Source organism: Phacochoerus africanus, chromosome 7 (genome assembly GCF_016906955.1).
Source record: "Phacochoerus africanus isolate WHEZ1 chromosome 7, ROS_Pafr_v1, whole genome shotgun sequence".
In the NCBI taxonomy this organism is placed as follows: Eukaryota; Metazoa; Chordata; class Mammalia; order Artiodactyla; family Suidae; genus Phacochoerus; species Phacochoerus africanus.
In genome coordinates this window covers 31,975,620-31,993,978 of record NC_062550.1, presented here as the reverse complement: position 1 = coordinate 31,993,978, position 18,359 = coordinate 31,975,620, and the positions used below count along the sequence as shown (strand labels likewise).

The window sequence follows — 18,359 nt, the reverse complement described above, 5'->3', positions numbered from 1 at the left end:
TACATGACAAAACCACTATCTAGCTTAATGATCTTCAGTTGCTTTTCATTGACCAAAAATAAAGTCCAAGAGCTTTAACGGGGCACATATAAGGTCCACCATGATCTGGACCTTGCCTTACATCCTCACTATCAGCTACCCTACCCCATCTTCACACTCTAAGGATTCCAAATGGGTTGCAATTCTATGCACAAACCAAGCTGTTTATTAATTCTTAGGCCCTGATATTGCCTCTGCTGGGAATATAATCTGTCCTCTCATTGCCTTGATAAATCCTATTAATCTTTTAAGACTCAACTCAGCTATCACCTCCTCTAAGACTTGATGGGTCAACTACCCCCAACTCTACTCATACCGAGTTGGTGGCCTTCCCTAACAACTAACAATGATGTATATACTCATCATGATGCTTCATAAAGGATATGAAAATTATTTATGTGTTTAATCTCAGCCATTAGTGTGTGAACTCCCTGAGGCTAGGGAAAAGTACTTTTTTTCACTTTGAAACCCTCAGAGCCTAGTGTGAACTAAGTAGCAGGTTCTCAGTAAATTTTGCATAAGTCGTAATTCTCTTTAAGGGAGTTATTTACTTTATCAACTTATCTAAGTTCTCCTACTGCATTTAAAATATGAATCAAGTTACAAAAATTCAATTTAATTGTAACTTTCTAGCTACACATTATATAAAGTAGGGCTTATGTGAGATATTATAGTATATTCATGCATGATGAAAGATGTATTTTAGGATCCTAAAGTTATTATTCAATCATTAATCACAAATATCCATTAATTGAAGAATGAACATATTTAAGGAGCTCATATATAGAATTTTAAAACAGTGACTTGCTCTTCTAGATTCCTTAGCATACACTAGAGTTTCTAATTTTTAGTATTTATTCTTTTTCTGCTTGGCTCAGTTAAAAACTTCCTGCCCATGAAGTACTTTCAATACTTAAAAAATGATTCCCAGAGAAATAATTCAAATATTGAGTTCTAAGCTGAATGGAAACAAAACATATTTTTTAGAATCCAATACAATTATTGTTTATTTTTTAATATATTCAACACATGCTACTGAATAAATGCTATGTACAGACACACCATTGTTATATTGAGTTATAAGAGTTTAGAATTTGCCAGCTAAGAATCTGGCCAATGCCTTGATAAAGAGTAAGCGCAAAAGCTGAACAGTCCACATGGCTCCCAGTTACTGAATTCTATATCATTTTTGGTTAATAAATAGTTTTAGAAAACTCAGTTTTATAAAATAGGTGTACTGAACTCATGAATGCCTCTTACTTTTAAACAGCTGCTGCGATCCATCCATTTCTGTGGCCAGCATCACTGCTATGACTCTACATCTTCCCAGTTCAGTGTTTATGATGGAATGTTCCCACCCTCATACTAGCTTGGCTGGAGTGGGAGAAAGGGCATTATGAAAAAGTAACTGTATTGTCTTCATTTACCAATGAAAAATTTGAGATCTGTATTGATCCATGGTCCAGTATATGACTTAAATATAGTGTAACCATTAATATTATCTATAAAAGCTTTCACTCACTGTAATGAGTAGCAAGCTTACTAACTTCTTATAACACTAATATCTGGAAATTCTAAAAATAGCATCACATATATTTTATTCTATTGTTATTCTAGAGATAATTTTAACTTTTTCATAAGGAGCAGATGATCACTGAAAATATCATAATTGAATGTAAATAACAATGAATTAAGTAATTTAGCATCTGGCTTTTGTTTTATCAAACAGGTAGACATTTACTTATCAGATGATAATGCCTATACATGGACATTACAGGATTCTGAAGGCAGTCTTTTAGGCATTAGCAAAAATCATGATGAGGAGTTCCCTTCATGGCTCAGTGGAAATGAATCTGACGAAGAACCATGAGGTTGCGGGTTTGGTCCCTGGCCTTGCTCAGTGGGTTAAGGATCTGGCGTTGCCGTGAGCTGTGGTATAGGTTGCAGATGTCACTCGGATCTGATGTGGCTGTGTCTGTGTGTCTGTGGCTGGTACGTGTAGTTCTGATTCAACCCCTAACCTGGGAACTTCTATATGCCATGAGTGTGGTCCTAAAAAAAGCAAACAAAACAAAACAAAAAGATCATGATGAGCAGAAGATTCTTCCTAAGAAATTAAAAATAAAGTTGTTCTATGAAATTAAACTACAAATGAACATTTGATGGACATATGATGGATATGAGTAAAGAGGTAAAGTTCCTTCAAGAGATAGAATGGGTCCCATGCTAGCTTGTAACCTAACTGAACACATTAATATAAAAAAATGTCACAATAAGGTGCTTGTTGGGAGGTATGTGATGGAAAGGTAATTGATGCAGAGATAACAGTAATGGAAACACAGAAAAAGGAGAACTGAAAAGTTGGGAGATGTTGCTTAAACAGTGAAAAATAATAAAACTAGTAACAATTCTTCTATAGTGATTACCATGTGCCATACACTGGTCTAAGCAATGTGTATCTATTAATGCACTAAATCTTCAAAACAGTCTTATGAAACTATTATTTTCTTATTTTAAACTCAAGGAAATCAAGGCACAGAGAGGTTAAAAAACATGCCCAAGGTCAGACAACTAAGAAGAGGTAAAGATGGGCTGGAGATATTCTGGCTCCAGAGTCTGTGCTCTTAACTGAGATGCACTGCCCAGAGGTGACAGACTTCATCACTCCCAAGTTCCGTCTGCCCTATATGTATTCATTTATTCATATTTGAGAGCCCCAGTTGAATTCGTTTACTCATATCCTGAGCACACACTACGTATGGAACTGAATCAGTGGTGAATATGGAGTCATTTCATTTCTTCCCTTCTGAGATATACAGATTAGGAAGTGTTACATATGGTTAAATCCCATAGTTGGGTTCCATATTTAATCAAACAACTCTTTGAATATTTGGGTATCACTTGTAGCCTGCCTATATGGAAAAAATGTGTTGGTCAAGCCAATATAAGCACATGGACTGACTGATAGTTCTATTTCCATTCTGAGTTATTTACTTGATATTCTGAATTATATTATTTGGCCCTAGGAGCTGATAAGAATCAGAATTCAGGAACCTGATCAACCCTGAAATAGTGATGATATCCTTTCTATTTTCTGCCTCAGAACTGCTGTGAAGTTAAAATTAATGATATAAGTAAGCTCTTTGTGAACTTAAAGGTTTATTTAAATAGAATATATTTATGCTTATTTAAAGGATCTTGATAGTATTTAGAAACTCTTTCAATATCTTCAACATGAGCCATTACTTCTAATTCACTATTGGTCAAATAAAAATGAATTCATTGAAACACTTAAGTTAGGGGCCATGATTCAACTCAAACTTGCAATTTCATAAAAATTTATTAATTTTGGATAAATTATGTATGCTACTGTCCATAAGCCTAAAACTTTAATAAGCTGTATAAAAACTCTCCTACAATAGTGAACTTCCTTGAATACTCAGTTCTCTTAAATCCTAAATGGAAATAGAATTGCTATTTAATCATAATATAAAATCTCAGGGAGTACTCCTGTGGCACAGTAGGATTAAAGATTTGGTGTTATCACTGCAGTGGCTTGGTTGCTGCTGTGGCATGAGTTTGACCCCTGGCTGGGGAACTTCTGCATGCTGTGCGCATCACCAAAAAAAAAAAAAAAAAAAAAACTCAGATAAAAATTTTAGAAGGGAACAGGAAGATAGTTTTTTTTTTTAGTTAGGAATTTAATGCTTATTTGCATAAATCCTTTGATATCATTACAGCAATCCTGTATGTTAACTTCTCTATGAATTTAAAATAATTTTTCTGAAAATTCTATATATTGTGGGTAGACCTATTAGACTAACACTCATAACACATTTACTTTTCAATCAGCAAAATGTTAAATTTATATGCATAATACACATTTACTTTCAAGCACCTAAATCCAACTATTCTAAGTTTAGGATTATGTATAAATTCTTGAATGGGATTAGATCAACAGAAGCCTGGAGATAAACTGAAAAATAATCATTACCAATGATGATTTAAAAACCTGTTTACTTTTCCAGAATGATTACTTTGAAAAGATATATGCAATGAAATTGCTTTCCATGTGTGCATTCGGCAAATAAAGAATTAAAAGAACAGTGAAAAGTCAAACGAAATCGATATTAACTCTTCCTCTTGATTTCTGTGGGAAATAAATGGAATTCTAATGGAAACCACAATCTTTGGTTCACATTTTTTTCATTAATAATATCATTGTTAGATGAAATAAGCATTTTAAAATAATTTTTTTGTCTTTTATTTCAAGAAAGCAAAATATAATGGAAAATATTCTTTCATTATCACAACTTTTCAAAAATGATTTTAATTCTATTTAAAAATCTTCAGAAAATACACACAGACAAAAAGTTTTATAAAAATGAGAGTGCAAAAAAAAGTCTTAACAACACATTGATTTTATCAAATCTAAAACAAATTTCTGAAAATTGGAGAAATAATCTATTCAGATCTTTTGCCCATTTTTCAATTGGGTTGTTTTTTTGCTGTAGAGTTGTATATAAGTTTGTATAATTTAGAGATGAAGCCTTTCTCAGTTGCATCATTTGAAACTATTTTTTCCCCATTCTGAAGGTTGTTTTTGTTTTTGTTTTTTTGTTTTTCTTTTTTAATGGTTTCCTCTGCTGTGCAAAGGCTTGTCAGTTTGATTAGGTCTCATTGGTTTATTTTTGCTTTTATTTCTGTCGCCTTGGGAGTTTGACCTAAGAAAACATTTGTACTGTTGACGTCACAGAATGTTTTGCCTGTGTTCTCTTCTAGAAGCTTGATGGTGTCTTGTCTTACGTTTACGTCTTTAAACCATTTTGAGTTTACTTCTGTGCATGGTGTGAGGGTGTTCCAGTTTCACAGATGCAGCTGTCCAGTTTTCCCAGAACCACTTGCTGAAAAGACTGCTTTTTTCCCATTTTATAATCTTGCTTCCTTTGTCAAAGATTCATTGACCATAGGTGTCTGGGTTTATTTCTGGGTTCTCTCTTCTGTTCCCATTGGTCTGTATGTCTGTTTTGGTACCAGTACCATGCTGCCTTGATTATGGTTGCTTTGCAAAATCGACTGAAGTCTGAGAGTTACGCCTCCTGCTTGGTTTTTGTTCCTCAGAATTGTTTTGGCAATTCTGGGTCTTTTGTGATTCCATACAAATTTTGTTCTAGTTCTGTGAAAAATGTCATGGGTAATTTGATAGGGACTGCACTGAATCTATAGATTGCTTTGGGTAGTATGGATATCTTTATGATATTAATTCTTTCAACCCAGGAGCATGGAATATCTTTCAATTTCTTTGAACCCTCTTTAATTTCCTTGATTAATGTTTTATTAGCTCTTAGCATGTAAGTCTTTCATTTCCTTGGTCAGGTTTATATCTAGGTATTTAATTTTTGTGGAAATGATTTTAAAAGGTATTGTATTTTTAAATTCCTTTTCTAATATTTATTGTTAGTATACAGAAATGCAACTGACTTCTGAGTTAATCTTGTATCCTGCTATGTTGCTGAATTCATTGATCAGTTTGAGTAGTTTTTGGGTTGAGTCCTTAGGGTTTTCTATATATAGTATCATGTCATCTGCCTATAGTGACAATTTTACCTCTTCTCTTCCAATTAGATACCTTTTATTTCTTTTGTTTGTCTGACTGCTGTGGCTAGGCCTTCCAATACTATGTTGAATAACAGCAGTGAGAGTGAGCATCCTTGCAGTAAAGTAATAATCTATACTATCAAATTGTGATAGACTTCATATATGAAATGTTTTAATAAACATTTCAAAACTAATAACAATAGCTTTGCTACCACATGAATATTACAAAAATATATGAATCTATTATATGAAAGAGAAAAAAAAATTTTTGTTTAGGAGTTCCTGCTGTGGCTCAGTGGTAAGGAACCCTACTAATGTCCATGAGGATGTGGGTTCAATCCCTGGTCTTGCTCAGTGGGTAAAGGATCCAGCATTGCTGTGAACTGTGGTGTAGATTGCAGATGTGGCTTGGATTCTGTGTTGCTGTGGTGTAGGCCTGCAGCTGCAGCTCCTATTTGACCCTAGCCTGGGAACTTCCATATGCTGCAGGTGCAGCCCTAAAAAGAAAAAAAAATTGTCTATATATTAATCTCCTAAGATGTAGAATGTTAAATGCTTATCAACAAACACATGTTATAAAATTTAGAGCATGAACTTTTCCATATAATCAGAAATATTTTGATTAAAAGGAAGAAGACACATGATTCCAAAAAAGGAGTATTTTATAACATCTAATTTTCTAAGAAAGTATTTAAGGTATAACTTTAACTATAAATATCTATTCATGAGATTTATTTCTCCATTCTTCACAAGTTGAAGTGGGTATATTTTCTATACATTTTCCTCTGATTTTTCTTCTAGTATTAATGTAAAACATTATATAGCAACATCACATCAAAGTTTAATGTTACATGATTGGTACCTGTAATGTGTTCTTCCTACAACTGAATTTCCTTCTCTCCACTGAGCTGTCACATCAGTGGGTTCAAGTAAGCCTTCAAAAATATGCTCCCAGAGATACAAACCTGGTAATTCAAAAAACAAAAAAATGAAAACATTTACCACCTGGTTCACTCTGGTGTGTGAGATGTTTATGTTCTGTTATTTTATATCATTTGACTAGGAAATCAGATCCTATTCTTTGGACGCAAAATTGTCAATATGGCAACTTATGTACGAGAGAACTGAGAATTGTCAGTTTAAAGTATGGCAAAATGTGGTTTAAAGAAAATAAACTCCCTTACTCTAAATCTGAGTAGCCCTAATTATCACTGGACATTTATTACCTATTTCACCCTATACAATGTTACATCAGAGTATAAGTTACTGTATGATTAGAACTGTTTCTATATTATAACAAACTGGGGGTGGATTTACCATTTGGGGCCTTAGACAACCAGAGGAGCTCATGTGTGTGTATGTGTGTATATATATACTTTCAATATGTCAAGGAGGTATTACCTCCTCTCCACTTGAACATGCACTCTTCACTGCACGATGTCCTCTGCAGACAAATGCTACTGCATTTTTTCTCCTTAGGTCAACATGATTTCACCTGAGTGAAATCTCAGAGTGGAGGACAGCAGTCTCATACAATAAGGTAATCTGGAGACAATGAGGAATCGGGAAACCCTGTTTGAGTTTCAATTAAAGATGTGTTTTGTTCTCTTCTCATTATACCCTGGCACTAAAAGACACATTAAAAAAACAAACAAACAAACAAACAAAAAAACCCTTTGCTTAAAGACTTGGCCAAACAGGCAAAGCCTCCCAAATATAGCAGGCTGAATGATGCTCCTCCCCAAGCCAAGACATCCAAAGATGTAATCTCCAGGACCTGCGAATATGTTAACTTACTGGGAAAAGAGACTTTCTAAATGTGATTAAGATAAGGATGCTGAGGTGGCAAGATTACACTGGATTATCTGGATGGGCCCTGTGTAATCACAAGGGTCCTCATGAGAAGGAGGCAGGAGAGTCAAAGAAGGGAAAGGAGGTGTGAGGAGGAAGCAGACGTCAGAGTGAGGTGGGGCCATGAGTCAAGGAATGCAGGCCATCAAGGAATGCTGGAAGCTGTGCAAGGCAGGGAAACAGATATTCCTCTAGAGCCTCAAAAAGGAATATAGGCCTGTGGACACATTTTAGATTTCTGCCTTCAGAAATGTAAGATATTTGTGGTGACCACAGTTAATAATACTGCACTGCATATTTGAAGGCTGCTAAGAGAGTAGATCTTAAGAGTTCTCATCACAAGGGAAAAAAAACTATGTGTAGTGATGGATGTTAACTAGACTTACTGTGTTGGTAAAATAATTATCTTGTACACCTGAAACTTATATAGTGTTATATGTCAATTATAGCTCAATTTAAAAATGTGTTATTTTAAGCCACTACATTTTCGATAATTGGTTATGGCAACTAAAGGAAACTATGACTATGTAGTTATAGATTATAGTACCTAGAAATGGGGTGCTTCTGTAACAAATATGTAAAAAGCTGGAGGTGGCTTTGAAATTGGGTAATGGGGAAAGGCTGGAAGAATTCTGAGAAGCGTGATTAAAAAATGCCTAGATTAGGAGTTCCCATTGTGGCTCAGCAGTAACGAACCTGAATAGTATCCATGAGAATGGGGGTTCAATCCCTGGCCTTGCTCAGTGGGTTAAGGATCTGGTGTTGCTGTGAACTGTGGGGTAGGTCGCAGATGCAGCTCGGATCCCGAGTTGCTGTGGCTGCGGACAATTCGACCCCTAGCCTGGGAACTTCCATATGCCATGGGTGCAGCCCTAAAAAGACCAAAACAAAAAGAGTGCCTAGATTAGATTGCCTTTAACAATGTAGGTAGAAAAATGGATGTTAATAATTCAGCTAGTGAGAACTCAGAAGAAAGTAAGGAGAAGAGTAGGAAAAAAAACCTACATCATCTTAGAGCATACTGAAGTCATTATAAACCTATTGTTAGTAGAAATATGCACACTAAAAATGCTATTGGTGAGGGCTCAGAAGGAAATGGGGAACATGTTATTAGAGACTAGACTAAAGAGGATCCTTGTTATATAGCAGAAGAAAATTTAGCTGAATTGTGTCCCACAGTTATGTGGAAAGAAGAACCTATAAATAATAAACTTGGATGGTTAGCTGAAGAGATTTCTAAGCAAAGTGTTGAAGTTGTGGCCTGGTTTCTTTTTGCTGATTACACTAAAATAAGAGTTGAAAAGAGAGGGAACTGAGGAAAAAAAACGTTAAGGAAAAGGAACCAGGCAGGACTTGATGTTCTGGGAAAATTCTCAGCCTGTTCAGGTTACAAAAGAGGTGAAAAATTAGGAGCTTCACGGTCAAAAAAGTATGCTCTGGAGAGAAGGCTAAGGATGTAGCGGACATCCTTTTACTAATGCCTGGTCAGAATATTCAATCATAGAGAAGGCTTTTTGAAGATATTAGGTGTTTATTTATGGATCTTCTTAGCCATCTTAGTAGAAATTGGAGACAGACAGGGGATTATGGAGGAAAGACCTGTGAAGGAACTCTTGTCTAGTAAAGTGAATCTCTGTGACATACACAGGAGACCCATGAGGTTCTCAAGAATATTATATTAGCAGAAACACTGCCAGCTTGGACTAAAAGGGAGAGAGGTTGAAATGAAATAAACTTATTGGACTCCCCAAATCCTAATGGCAGGAAATGGGCTGATAAAACTACTGAGTTGCAAATACATGCTACCCTTCATGAAAATGGAAGGATTACTCCAAGGGTAGAGCTTAAAGTCCAGAAGTAAAGCTTTGAGACACAGCCCTTGAAACCTAATGGATTTTGCCTGGTTGGACTTCAAAACCACTTAAACCTGTAACTCCATTTTCCTTCCATTTTCTCCCATCTTGTATGGGAAGTTCCATAAGTGGTATACCATGACTGTGCCTAGAGAATAGGCTGATGAATGCAGTGTTTGATAAAACTCATTTGGCCATTTGTGCCTACTGGCTTGAAATGAGGAAAGTCTGGAAACATGAAACCTGTTGGGAAGTAATTTAATTAAAAACGAGAGTGGGGAAATGGAAACTTAAAGGAAATTAATATTAGAGATTTTATAGAGAAAAATGTTGCTAGAACTTGATGATTGGATGCCTGGGTCTAGTTACTGGAAGCTTACAGATCAGCAGTGATCTTCAAGACTGTATATATGTATGTAGGTGTCCATGAATTTATGAAACATCACAGGTCAGGCATTACTATTGTTTCCTTTCACCTGGTACTTTCAATCCATATCTCTTACTGTCCATAAATCCAACTCAAGTTTAATGGCCAAATAAAGCCCCTTCTAATTCATTAAATTCTTTCTGACTCTTCTGCCACTGAGGATTCCATTCTCTAATTGAGCATATTATATACGTTGAACACTAGACTCTCATGATACTCAGAGCAAAAATGCTTTTAAGAGCATTCAAGTTCAGTCAACTACTTACTATCTGCCCTTCTCATACATTCACAATGAACATTGGCATATTAAAGGCTCTGACAAGGCCTGAAATAAAGAACTTTAACTTTGTCCAGTTCAATGTTTTCCAAATGTGTTTGGCCATTAAGGGCAGGGGCCATAGCTTATACTGGTGCATTAAGTGTGTAATAAATACATAGTTTCATGAAAACCCAGTTGACATAGGCATTTTAACATAATGATACTTACACAACCCACTCTTTATATGTACAAATAAAGCTGTACTCTGCTAAAGACCAACAACAGAATATATGTGTGCATGTGTGCATTGTATTTATACAGATATTGTCTTAACAGAAAAGGGAAATGGAATATTGAGAAAAAGTGAAAAAATGCATCATGATGTCTTAACAGATGATGAAATAAATTATAAATGTATTAAAATAAGATGAATTTAATACTAATAAAGTGCTTTTTACAGTCTTAGTGTTAAACATTAACTTACCAATGGCAGCTTTGCCCCAGATTTGTACATGGAAGTCTGTTTTCCCCTTTGTGGACTTATTTACTATTTGAAGGCTGGTTTTAAGTCTCTGCTGTTGCTCATTTTTGTCATCTCCTTCCCAAGGATTCCATTCTTCACTTCTCAAAGTAGATTGCTCTGCTACAAAAAGAGTAGCAATTGTTATCAACAAAGTACAGCTGCAGCTGTAAATTCAAGCCATTTAAATTAGATGTTAGGGAGTTTAATTACATCCTAACTTCGATTTTTCAGAGATAAAGCAACAGAATTTGAAGTTAAACACAAAATAAAAAAGGAAATAAGAATTTAATTTTGACTGAAACTTTACTCTGAAAGAGCTTGAAATAAAACATTAACACGAGGCAGGAAATTCTAAGTCTTATAAGATAACTGGGTACGGTAACGTGTAGCGAGTTACAAGTTTAACTTGTGCCAATTCTTTATAGATTGTATATATGTAACGCAAGCTATATACAAAAGCCTAACTTGAAAATGTTATGTGTCCAACAGTTTTAGATGTGTATGTGCAAAATTCTGAAAGAAGGGAGAAATAAGCCTGAGTTCGCTCCTGCCATAGGTCAAAATGCAAAACAGGGGATAAGAACTTGGAGATAAAGCTCTCTGGCCTTCTGAAGTCAAGGCAGGGTTAGAGAAGGCTCTTTGTTTCAATATGGAAACATGTCTTTAAGCCAGCGGCATTCTCGCCAACCTCTGACATTTTGTGAGCGCGCCTTTGATTTTTAAGATGTGTTTTAAAGGTGACCGCACCTGTCAGCCCAGCGGGAGGGGCATGTGAGATTTGGGCAAGGGCCGAATCCCGAGGCCAGGGCCGGCTACCTGGAGTTGAGCGAGGAAAAGCGTACCCCGGGGCCTGGGGGTTAGTGCCGGACGGAGAGCAGGTCGGATGGCCACGCGGCTCTGCTAGCCCGGCCCCCACCGCCCGGCAGCCGCGCGTCCGTGTCCGGGCGCGCAGCCGAGGAGGGAGGCCACTGCCCGGTGTCCTACCTCGGCCGCGCCTCTCCCGCGCCGGGACAGCCCCCTTCCTGAGGCCCCGCAGAGACGGAGCCGGCATCCGGCGGCGGCCCCCGAAGAAGACGTGGTAGGCGGCGTAGAGGGAAAAGAGGCAGTACAGGGCGATGAGAAACGAGCACAGACGCTTCCGCGTCAGCCGCATCCCACTGAGGCTTCCCGTCAGGCCACCGTGGAGATGGGCCGGAGCTGAAGCGGACGCTCCGCGCCGCGTCCCTGGCGGCGTCGGGTGCAGGCCCAGGCGCCGGCGGGCGTCACCAGAAACGGCCCGGCCCGCCGCTCCTCTGCCCCGCCCTCGCCCGGTTCAGGCCCCGCCCCTGGCCCCGCCCAAGCCTCTCTGCGGCTCCTCCCTACCCTAGGCCCCGCCCCTTCGGGAGCGCTGAGGTCCTCCTTGACACAGACTCAAGACTTGGGCATTGAAAGACCACACCTTCCCATCGCTGCTCCCAGACCTCTGCAAGGGTATCCAGGAACCCTTTCAACCCTACCCAACTTCCTATGTACAGAATGCCTTCACTGTTACCCGATCTCAAAGGAAAAAACCCCAAACAGCAACTTTTTTCATGAAGGCCACATGAGGGCATGGATCACTGCAGTTTTTGATCAACATGTGATTCCTAGTCTGCTGCATTAACAGGTGAATGAACATAGAGACCCATTAAAGAAATTAAGAGGTGGGTAATGGCACAACATTGTGAATGTAATTCTCATTTAATGGTACACTTAGAAATGGTTAGAATAGCAAATATCATATTATCTATACCTTCCCAAAATCAAAATACTTTTTAAATTAAGTTTTATTGCTATGATGTGACTTCAGTGCACAAGCCATGCAGTCTTTTGTCAAACAGAGGCTGTAAAATTGAATGGTGTCTATCAATTTTCTATGTTAACCCTTGTGAAGTTGGGCTCTTCCCCCCACCCCCCGCCCCCACCAGTTGGCTGTTCTGGTATTGCTGTTCAATTTGTCTGGCAGCCTTGGTAGCTAGAAAACTTATGGGATATAAGTGTGGAGTTGACTGTTAGAACCACAAGTTGCTGTATCCTGATAGATTTAACTCTACTCCAGTATTACTCTACTTTGTCTTAACGTTTCTGGATAAAATTTCCAACACATCAATTAGCAAAAACTTACTTTTTCTGAATTTAATGCTCTTAGAGTCAGGACTCTGTCTTTTAAAATGACATCTAGATAATCTGATAAGGAGAATTTTAAGACTGGAAGGAAATGAAGGTTCAGAGAGGTGAGGTGATGACTCAAATCGTATACTTTGTTAGTGGCTGAGCTGGGACTGGAAATCCTGCGTCTGTTCTCTGCTCTGCATCATTGCTATTAGAGGAGCTGTGTTCTGGCCCCTCAATCTGTTTTTATTCATTTTTTTTTTGCTTAAAAATATCATATCCTAATAATAAAAAACTTGAGTTTAATCATACATCTTAATTATCCATTTTCCAATTTGACTCCAAGTACGGCATGGTTGTTCCTCCAAATTAAATCTGTCATCAAAGGATAAAACTGTACCACAGTTGAGGATATTAAAACAAGGCAGTAAGTTTGTGAAAGCAGATTATAAGAAGTTTCCAAAGTTTTTTGAGGACATTAAGTGAAATAATTATACATATCTAACCAAGATTTTTTAAAAATTTTATCAAAGTATAATTGCTTTATAATGGTTTGTAATTTTTGCTGTACAGCAAAGTGACTCAGTTATACATATATATTATTTTTCATATTATTTTCCATTATGTTTTATCACAGGATATTGACTATAGTTTCCTCTGCTATATAGTAGAACTTTATCTGTCCTATGTATAATAGTTCGCTTCTGCTAATCTCAAACTCCCACTTTTTTCCTCCCTACCACAGGTCTGTTTTCTACATCTGTGAGTCTGTTTTTTTTTTGTATATATGTTGATTTGTGTTGTATTTTAGATTCCACATATAAGTGATGAAAATATGGAACACTTCATGAATTTGTGTGTCATCCTAGTGCAGGGGTCATGCTAATCTCTGTATCGTTCAAATTTTAGTATATGTGCTGTCCGAGCAGGCACCAAGATATTTTCTTATTAAAAACCAGACAATGGTTACTATCTGAAGCCTCCCTTTGCCTACAGATTCTCATTTTTAGTCTTTTCTCCTAGAAAAAAAAAAAGTGCCTTTTTAAAAACTTCCCTGTGGCTATTATTTTTAGCCTGGTTGTAGCTTTACTGTTTATTAGCTATACAAAACTAAGTCAGGTTGCTTGGCACCTTATCTCTTTCTATAAAATGGGGTTAACAGTGCCTACCTCATGGTTTTTATTTATTTATTTTTTTTGAGAAATCATTTTTTCTTTTGCTTCCACTTACCTCCTTTGCCCAAATAAAATATTTCAGATTTGGCTTTTGTTGTTGTTGTTGTTAAGCGTCTTTAGAGGGGAGCTCCTGTCGTGCTCAGGAGAAACGAATCTGACTAGTATCTATGAGGACGCTAGTTCAATCCCTGGCCTCGATTGGTGGGTTAAGGGTCTAGCATTGTCGTGAGCTGTGGTGTAGGTTGCAGATGTGGCTTGGATCTGGCATTTCTGTGGCTGTGGCCTAGGCCAGTGGCTACAGCTCCAATTTGATCCCTAGCCTGGGAACCTCCATATGTTGCAGGTGCGTCCCTAAAAAGAAGAAGGAAAAGAGTCTTTAGAGTGATATTTTAAACAGAAAATGAAACATTTAAAAATGGAAATAAACTCTGATGATAATTGTGAATTTGAAGATGCCTCTATTTAGAATCAGCTAAGACAGTACTGAGGAAGTAATCAGCTCTGGGCAGTAGAAAGGACTCAAAACTCCATGGTAGAGAGGATGGTGATACTATAAATATATAAGGAAAAGATGAAAGGGAGAGCCATTTTTTAGTGGAGGATGATTGGCCTTATTGACTTTTTTGTCCTGTAAATCTTTTTTTTGACACATTTTTATTGAAGTATAGTTGATTTATAACATTGTGTTAATTTATGGGGTACAGCAAAGTGATTCAGTTATGCATAAACATTCTTTTTTAAGTGTTCTTTTCCATTTTGGTTTATCACAGGATATGAAAAAGTCCTGTAATTTAGGCAAAAGATGAAATGGTTATTAGGATTAGATGAGACTGGGGCAGCCCAGAGTACACTACCTTCAGTCACTAACCTTTAGTGCATCACCTTAAAGATCATACATGCTTAGAGTTCCCATCATGGCTCAGCAGAAATGAACCCAACTAGCTGAGGATGTGGGTTCCATCCCTGGCCTTGCTCAGTGGGTTGAGGATCAGGTGTTGCTACAAGCTGAGGCATAGGTTGCAGAGTGGCTCAGATCCAGTGTTGCTGTGGCTGTGGTGTAGGCCAGCGACTGCGGCTCTGATTTCATCCCTAGCCCAGGAACTTCCATGTACCTCAGGTGCAGCCTTAAAAAAAAGAGATAGAGAAAAAGATCATATGTGTTTAATTTGTGTCTGTAGATGATAATGCATCAGTAGCCTTCCATCACTCTACAGACTCACTTTTCACAGTGTCTCTGGTGCCTAGCACAGGATCTGACATATTTTAGGAACACAGCAAATATTTGCTGATTGACTTCTTGTCAGTACCAAAATGATTTTTTTTTTCAAGACTTATACATTTCTGGGCTAGGTAGATCTATTGAGAACTGAGCCCACCTATGTCCACAGAGCATAACTATCCGGATTTAAAAGCTCAGGCCATCTGTAGCAATATGATTTTGTCTACTTGTCTTGGTAAATGCTAACTTACTGTTTTTCCCTCCCTTACCCACCATTCTTGAATGTATTTCTCAGTTCTGTTTTTCTATTTTGCAATTACTAGATTGTCCATTTTAAAACTATTTTCGGAGTTCCCATCGTGGCGCAGTGGTTAAGGAATCCGACTAGGAACCATGAGGTTGCGGGTTCGATCCCTGCCCTTGCTCAGTGGGTTAACGATGCAGCATTTCCGTGAGCTGTGGTGTAGGTCACAGACTCGGCTCGGATCCCGCGTTGCTGTGGCTCTGGCGTAGGCTGGCAGCTACAGCTCTAACTCGACCCCTAGCCTGGGAACCTCCATACGCCACAGGAGTGGCCCAAGAAATGGCAAAAAATAAAAATAAAAAAATAAAACTATTTTCTTCCTTCTGTTTTCCTGTTTGACATTTTTTCTTTCTTCAGTTGGAAAGTTGCTTCAAAATTTTTATTATTCACTCTTAATAAAATCATGAAACATACTAATTTACATCTACAACACTGGTTATATTTTGCAAGTGTGGTATTTGCCATTTGGGTTTCTTATTTAATCTATTAGTGATTATAAGAGAGCGAGCTGTGAAATTTTAATTACCAAGTGGTAAAGATTTGATCTGGCTTTTAAAATTTTTAAAACCAATGTGAAGGTTGAAATGGCATTCTGCTGTTTTAATTACCATTTCCCTGCTTAATAGTGAGGGTAAATATCTTTTAATATATTTATTGTTTTGTTTTCCTCTTCTGTAAATTGTCCATGTGTTTTATAGTTTTCTATTCGTCTTTCTCTTTTACCTTTGATTCTAAGATTTTTTAATTTACTTTATAAAGAAATCATTTATTTATATATATATATATATATTCTTCTAATTTTTGGCAGGCCTACTAGCTTATTTATATTATCTTCTATTATAAAGACCTAAATTTAGATATAGCTAAATTTATCAATCTTTTTATAGCTTGGTGTGTGCGTGTATTCCTTAAGAAAATTTACCTGGGAAAGTTCCTTTTTGGTGCAGCAGGTAAAGGATCTGGTTTTGCCACAGCTGTGGCTCAGGTAGTAACTGTGGCACAGATTCAATTTCCAGCCTGGGAACTTCCACATGCCATGAGTGTGGCCAAATAAAAAAAGAGAAAGAAGGAAAGAAAATATACCTGGATAATCCTGTTGGAATTAATTGAAATTATATTGAATTTATATAATTATTTAAATAGAAATGACATGGTGTAGTATTGAGACTTCTCATTAGTATGTGCTACAAATTAGCCCGTTAAAATTATTGTTAGACCATCCCATGGCCAAAATATACATGAAAAGATGTTCAACATTGCTTATTATTAGAGAACTGCAAATCAAAACTACTATGAGGTACCATTTCACACTGGTCAGAATGCCCATACTTAAAAAGTCTACAAATAACAAACACTAGAGAGGGTGTAGAGAAAAGGGAACCTTCCTACACTGTTGGTGGGAATGTAAATTGGCACAACCACTATGGAAAACAGTATGGAGATTCCTCAAAAAACTAAAAATAAAATTGCCATTTGATGCAACAGTCCCACTCCCGGGTATCTATCCAGAGAAAACCATGACTTGAAAAGATACATGTACCCCAGTATTCATTGCAGCACTATATACAATGGCCAAGACATGGAAGCAACCTAAACATCCATTGACAGAGGAGTGTATAAAGAAGATGTGGTACATATACATAATGGACTACTATTCAGCCATAAAAGATGAAAGAAACAATGGTATTTGCAGCAACATGGATGGACGTAGAAATTATCATGTTAAGTGAAGTCAGACAGTGAGACACCAATGTCATATGCTATGACTTATATGTGGAATCTAAAAGAAGGATACATTGAACTTCTTTGCAGAACAGAAACTGACTCACAGATTTTGAAAAACTTATGGTTACCAAAGGAAATAGGTTGTAGGGAGGGATGGGCTGGGGATTTGGGATAGAAATGTTGTACAATGAGGTTGTGATGATGGTGGTACAACTATAAATGTAATAAAAATTCAACTCCCCTCAACCAATTATTGTTAGACCATCCTTTAATGACTAATCTTTAATGCCTCCTCTGCCAGCATCAGGTTCTTCTTCTTTTTTTTTTTTTTTTAAATGTGTGAATCTAGTTCTTATTTCTCTGCCTTTTGGTGTCATTTACTATAACTGTAACTCTCTTAGTTATTATTCAGTGGCTACCACAGTTACTACAGCTTTATGTTAAGTGTTTCTTGTTCTTTTTCTTTTTTCTTTCTTTTTTTAAACTACACTGGTTATTCTTGACCCTTGGCTTTTCCCTGGACATTAGAATTAATTTGACAATTTCACTAAAAAATCTTCTCAAATTGGAAATGGAATCAGTATTTTATTGAATTTATAGAATAATTTTAGAACTTCTGAAATATTGCATCTTTTAATTTACTTAAGGGCATTCGAATTGTGCCGGGTTTGATTCTATACAAGCAAGGAACACGCTTGTGTTTGTCCCCTGTGGCCATGTATGATATCTTCCAGGGCAGAGGTCCTGATACACAACTCTCAATGGAAAAATGTAAAAAACATAACATTGAGTGACAAAAATAAAGCACAGAAAAAAATGGATAGCAACATACCATTGAAGTCTAACCTACTGTTTTTCAATAAAGCTTTATAATTTTATCCATAATGTTTGCATATATTTTATTGGATTTTCTATAATAGGTTTAGCTAGATGTAGAGATTCAAAGTAAATGACTTAAGATAAATTTATTTTATTTTATTTTTTGTCTTTTTGCCTTTTCTAGGGCCACTCCTGTGGCATATGGAGGTTTCCAGGCTAGGGGTCTAATCGGAGCTGTAGCCACCGTCCTATGCCACAGCCACAGCAACACAGGATCTGAGCTGTGTCTGCGACCTACACCACAGCTCACGGCACTGATGGATCCTTAACCCACCCAGCAAGGCCAGGAATCGAACCTGCAACCTCATGGTTCCTAATCGGATTCATTAACCGCTGCACCACAATGGGAACTCCAAGAGAAATTTATTTTAAGCTGA

General features: G+C 37.1%; 1 protein-coding gene and 1 non-coding gene across 3 annotated transcripts in view; both read right to left on the bottom strand.

Moving 5' to 3' along the window:
* RXYLT1 (ribitol xylosyltransferase 1) overlaps positions 1 to 11,832 on the bottom strand; it is a 28,580-nt gene extending 16,748 nt beyond the window's left edge. The window contains exons 1-3 of one of the 2 annotated variants that reach the window (XM_047787111.1): positions 11,535 to 11,832; positions 10,512 to 10,670; positions 6,500 to 6,602 (exon numbers count right to left, since the gene is read on the bottom strand). In XM_047787111.1, coding sequence (XP_047643067.1) covers positions 6,500 to 6,602; positions 10,512 to 10,670; positions 11,535 to 11,703 — 431 coding nt within the window. In that variant the 5' untranslated portion in view covers positions 11,704 to 11,832. The remainder of the gene's footprint in view (positions 1 to 6,499; positions 6,603 to 10,511; positions 10,671 to 11,534) is intronic. The other variant, XM_047787113.1, reaches the window with a different exon arrangement.
* Positions 11,833 to 13,509: 1,677 nt separating this feature from the next.
* Positions 13,510 to 13,613, bottom strand: LOC125131911 (U6 spliceosomal RNA). Its single transcript, XR_007136086.1, has one exon. It is a non-coding gene; the product is annotated as a U6 spliceosomal RNA (small nuclear RNA).
* Positions 13,614 to 18,359: the final 4,746 nt, after the last annotated feature.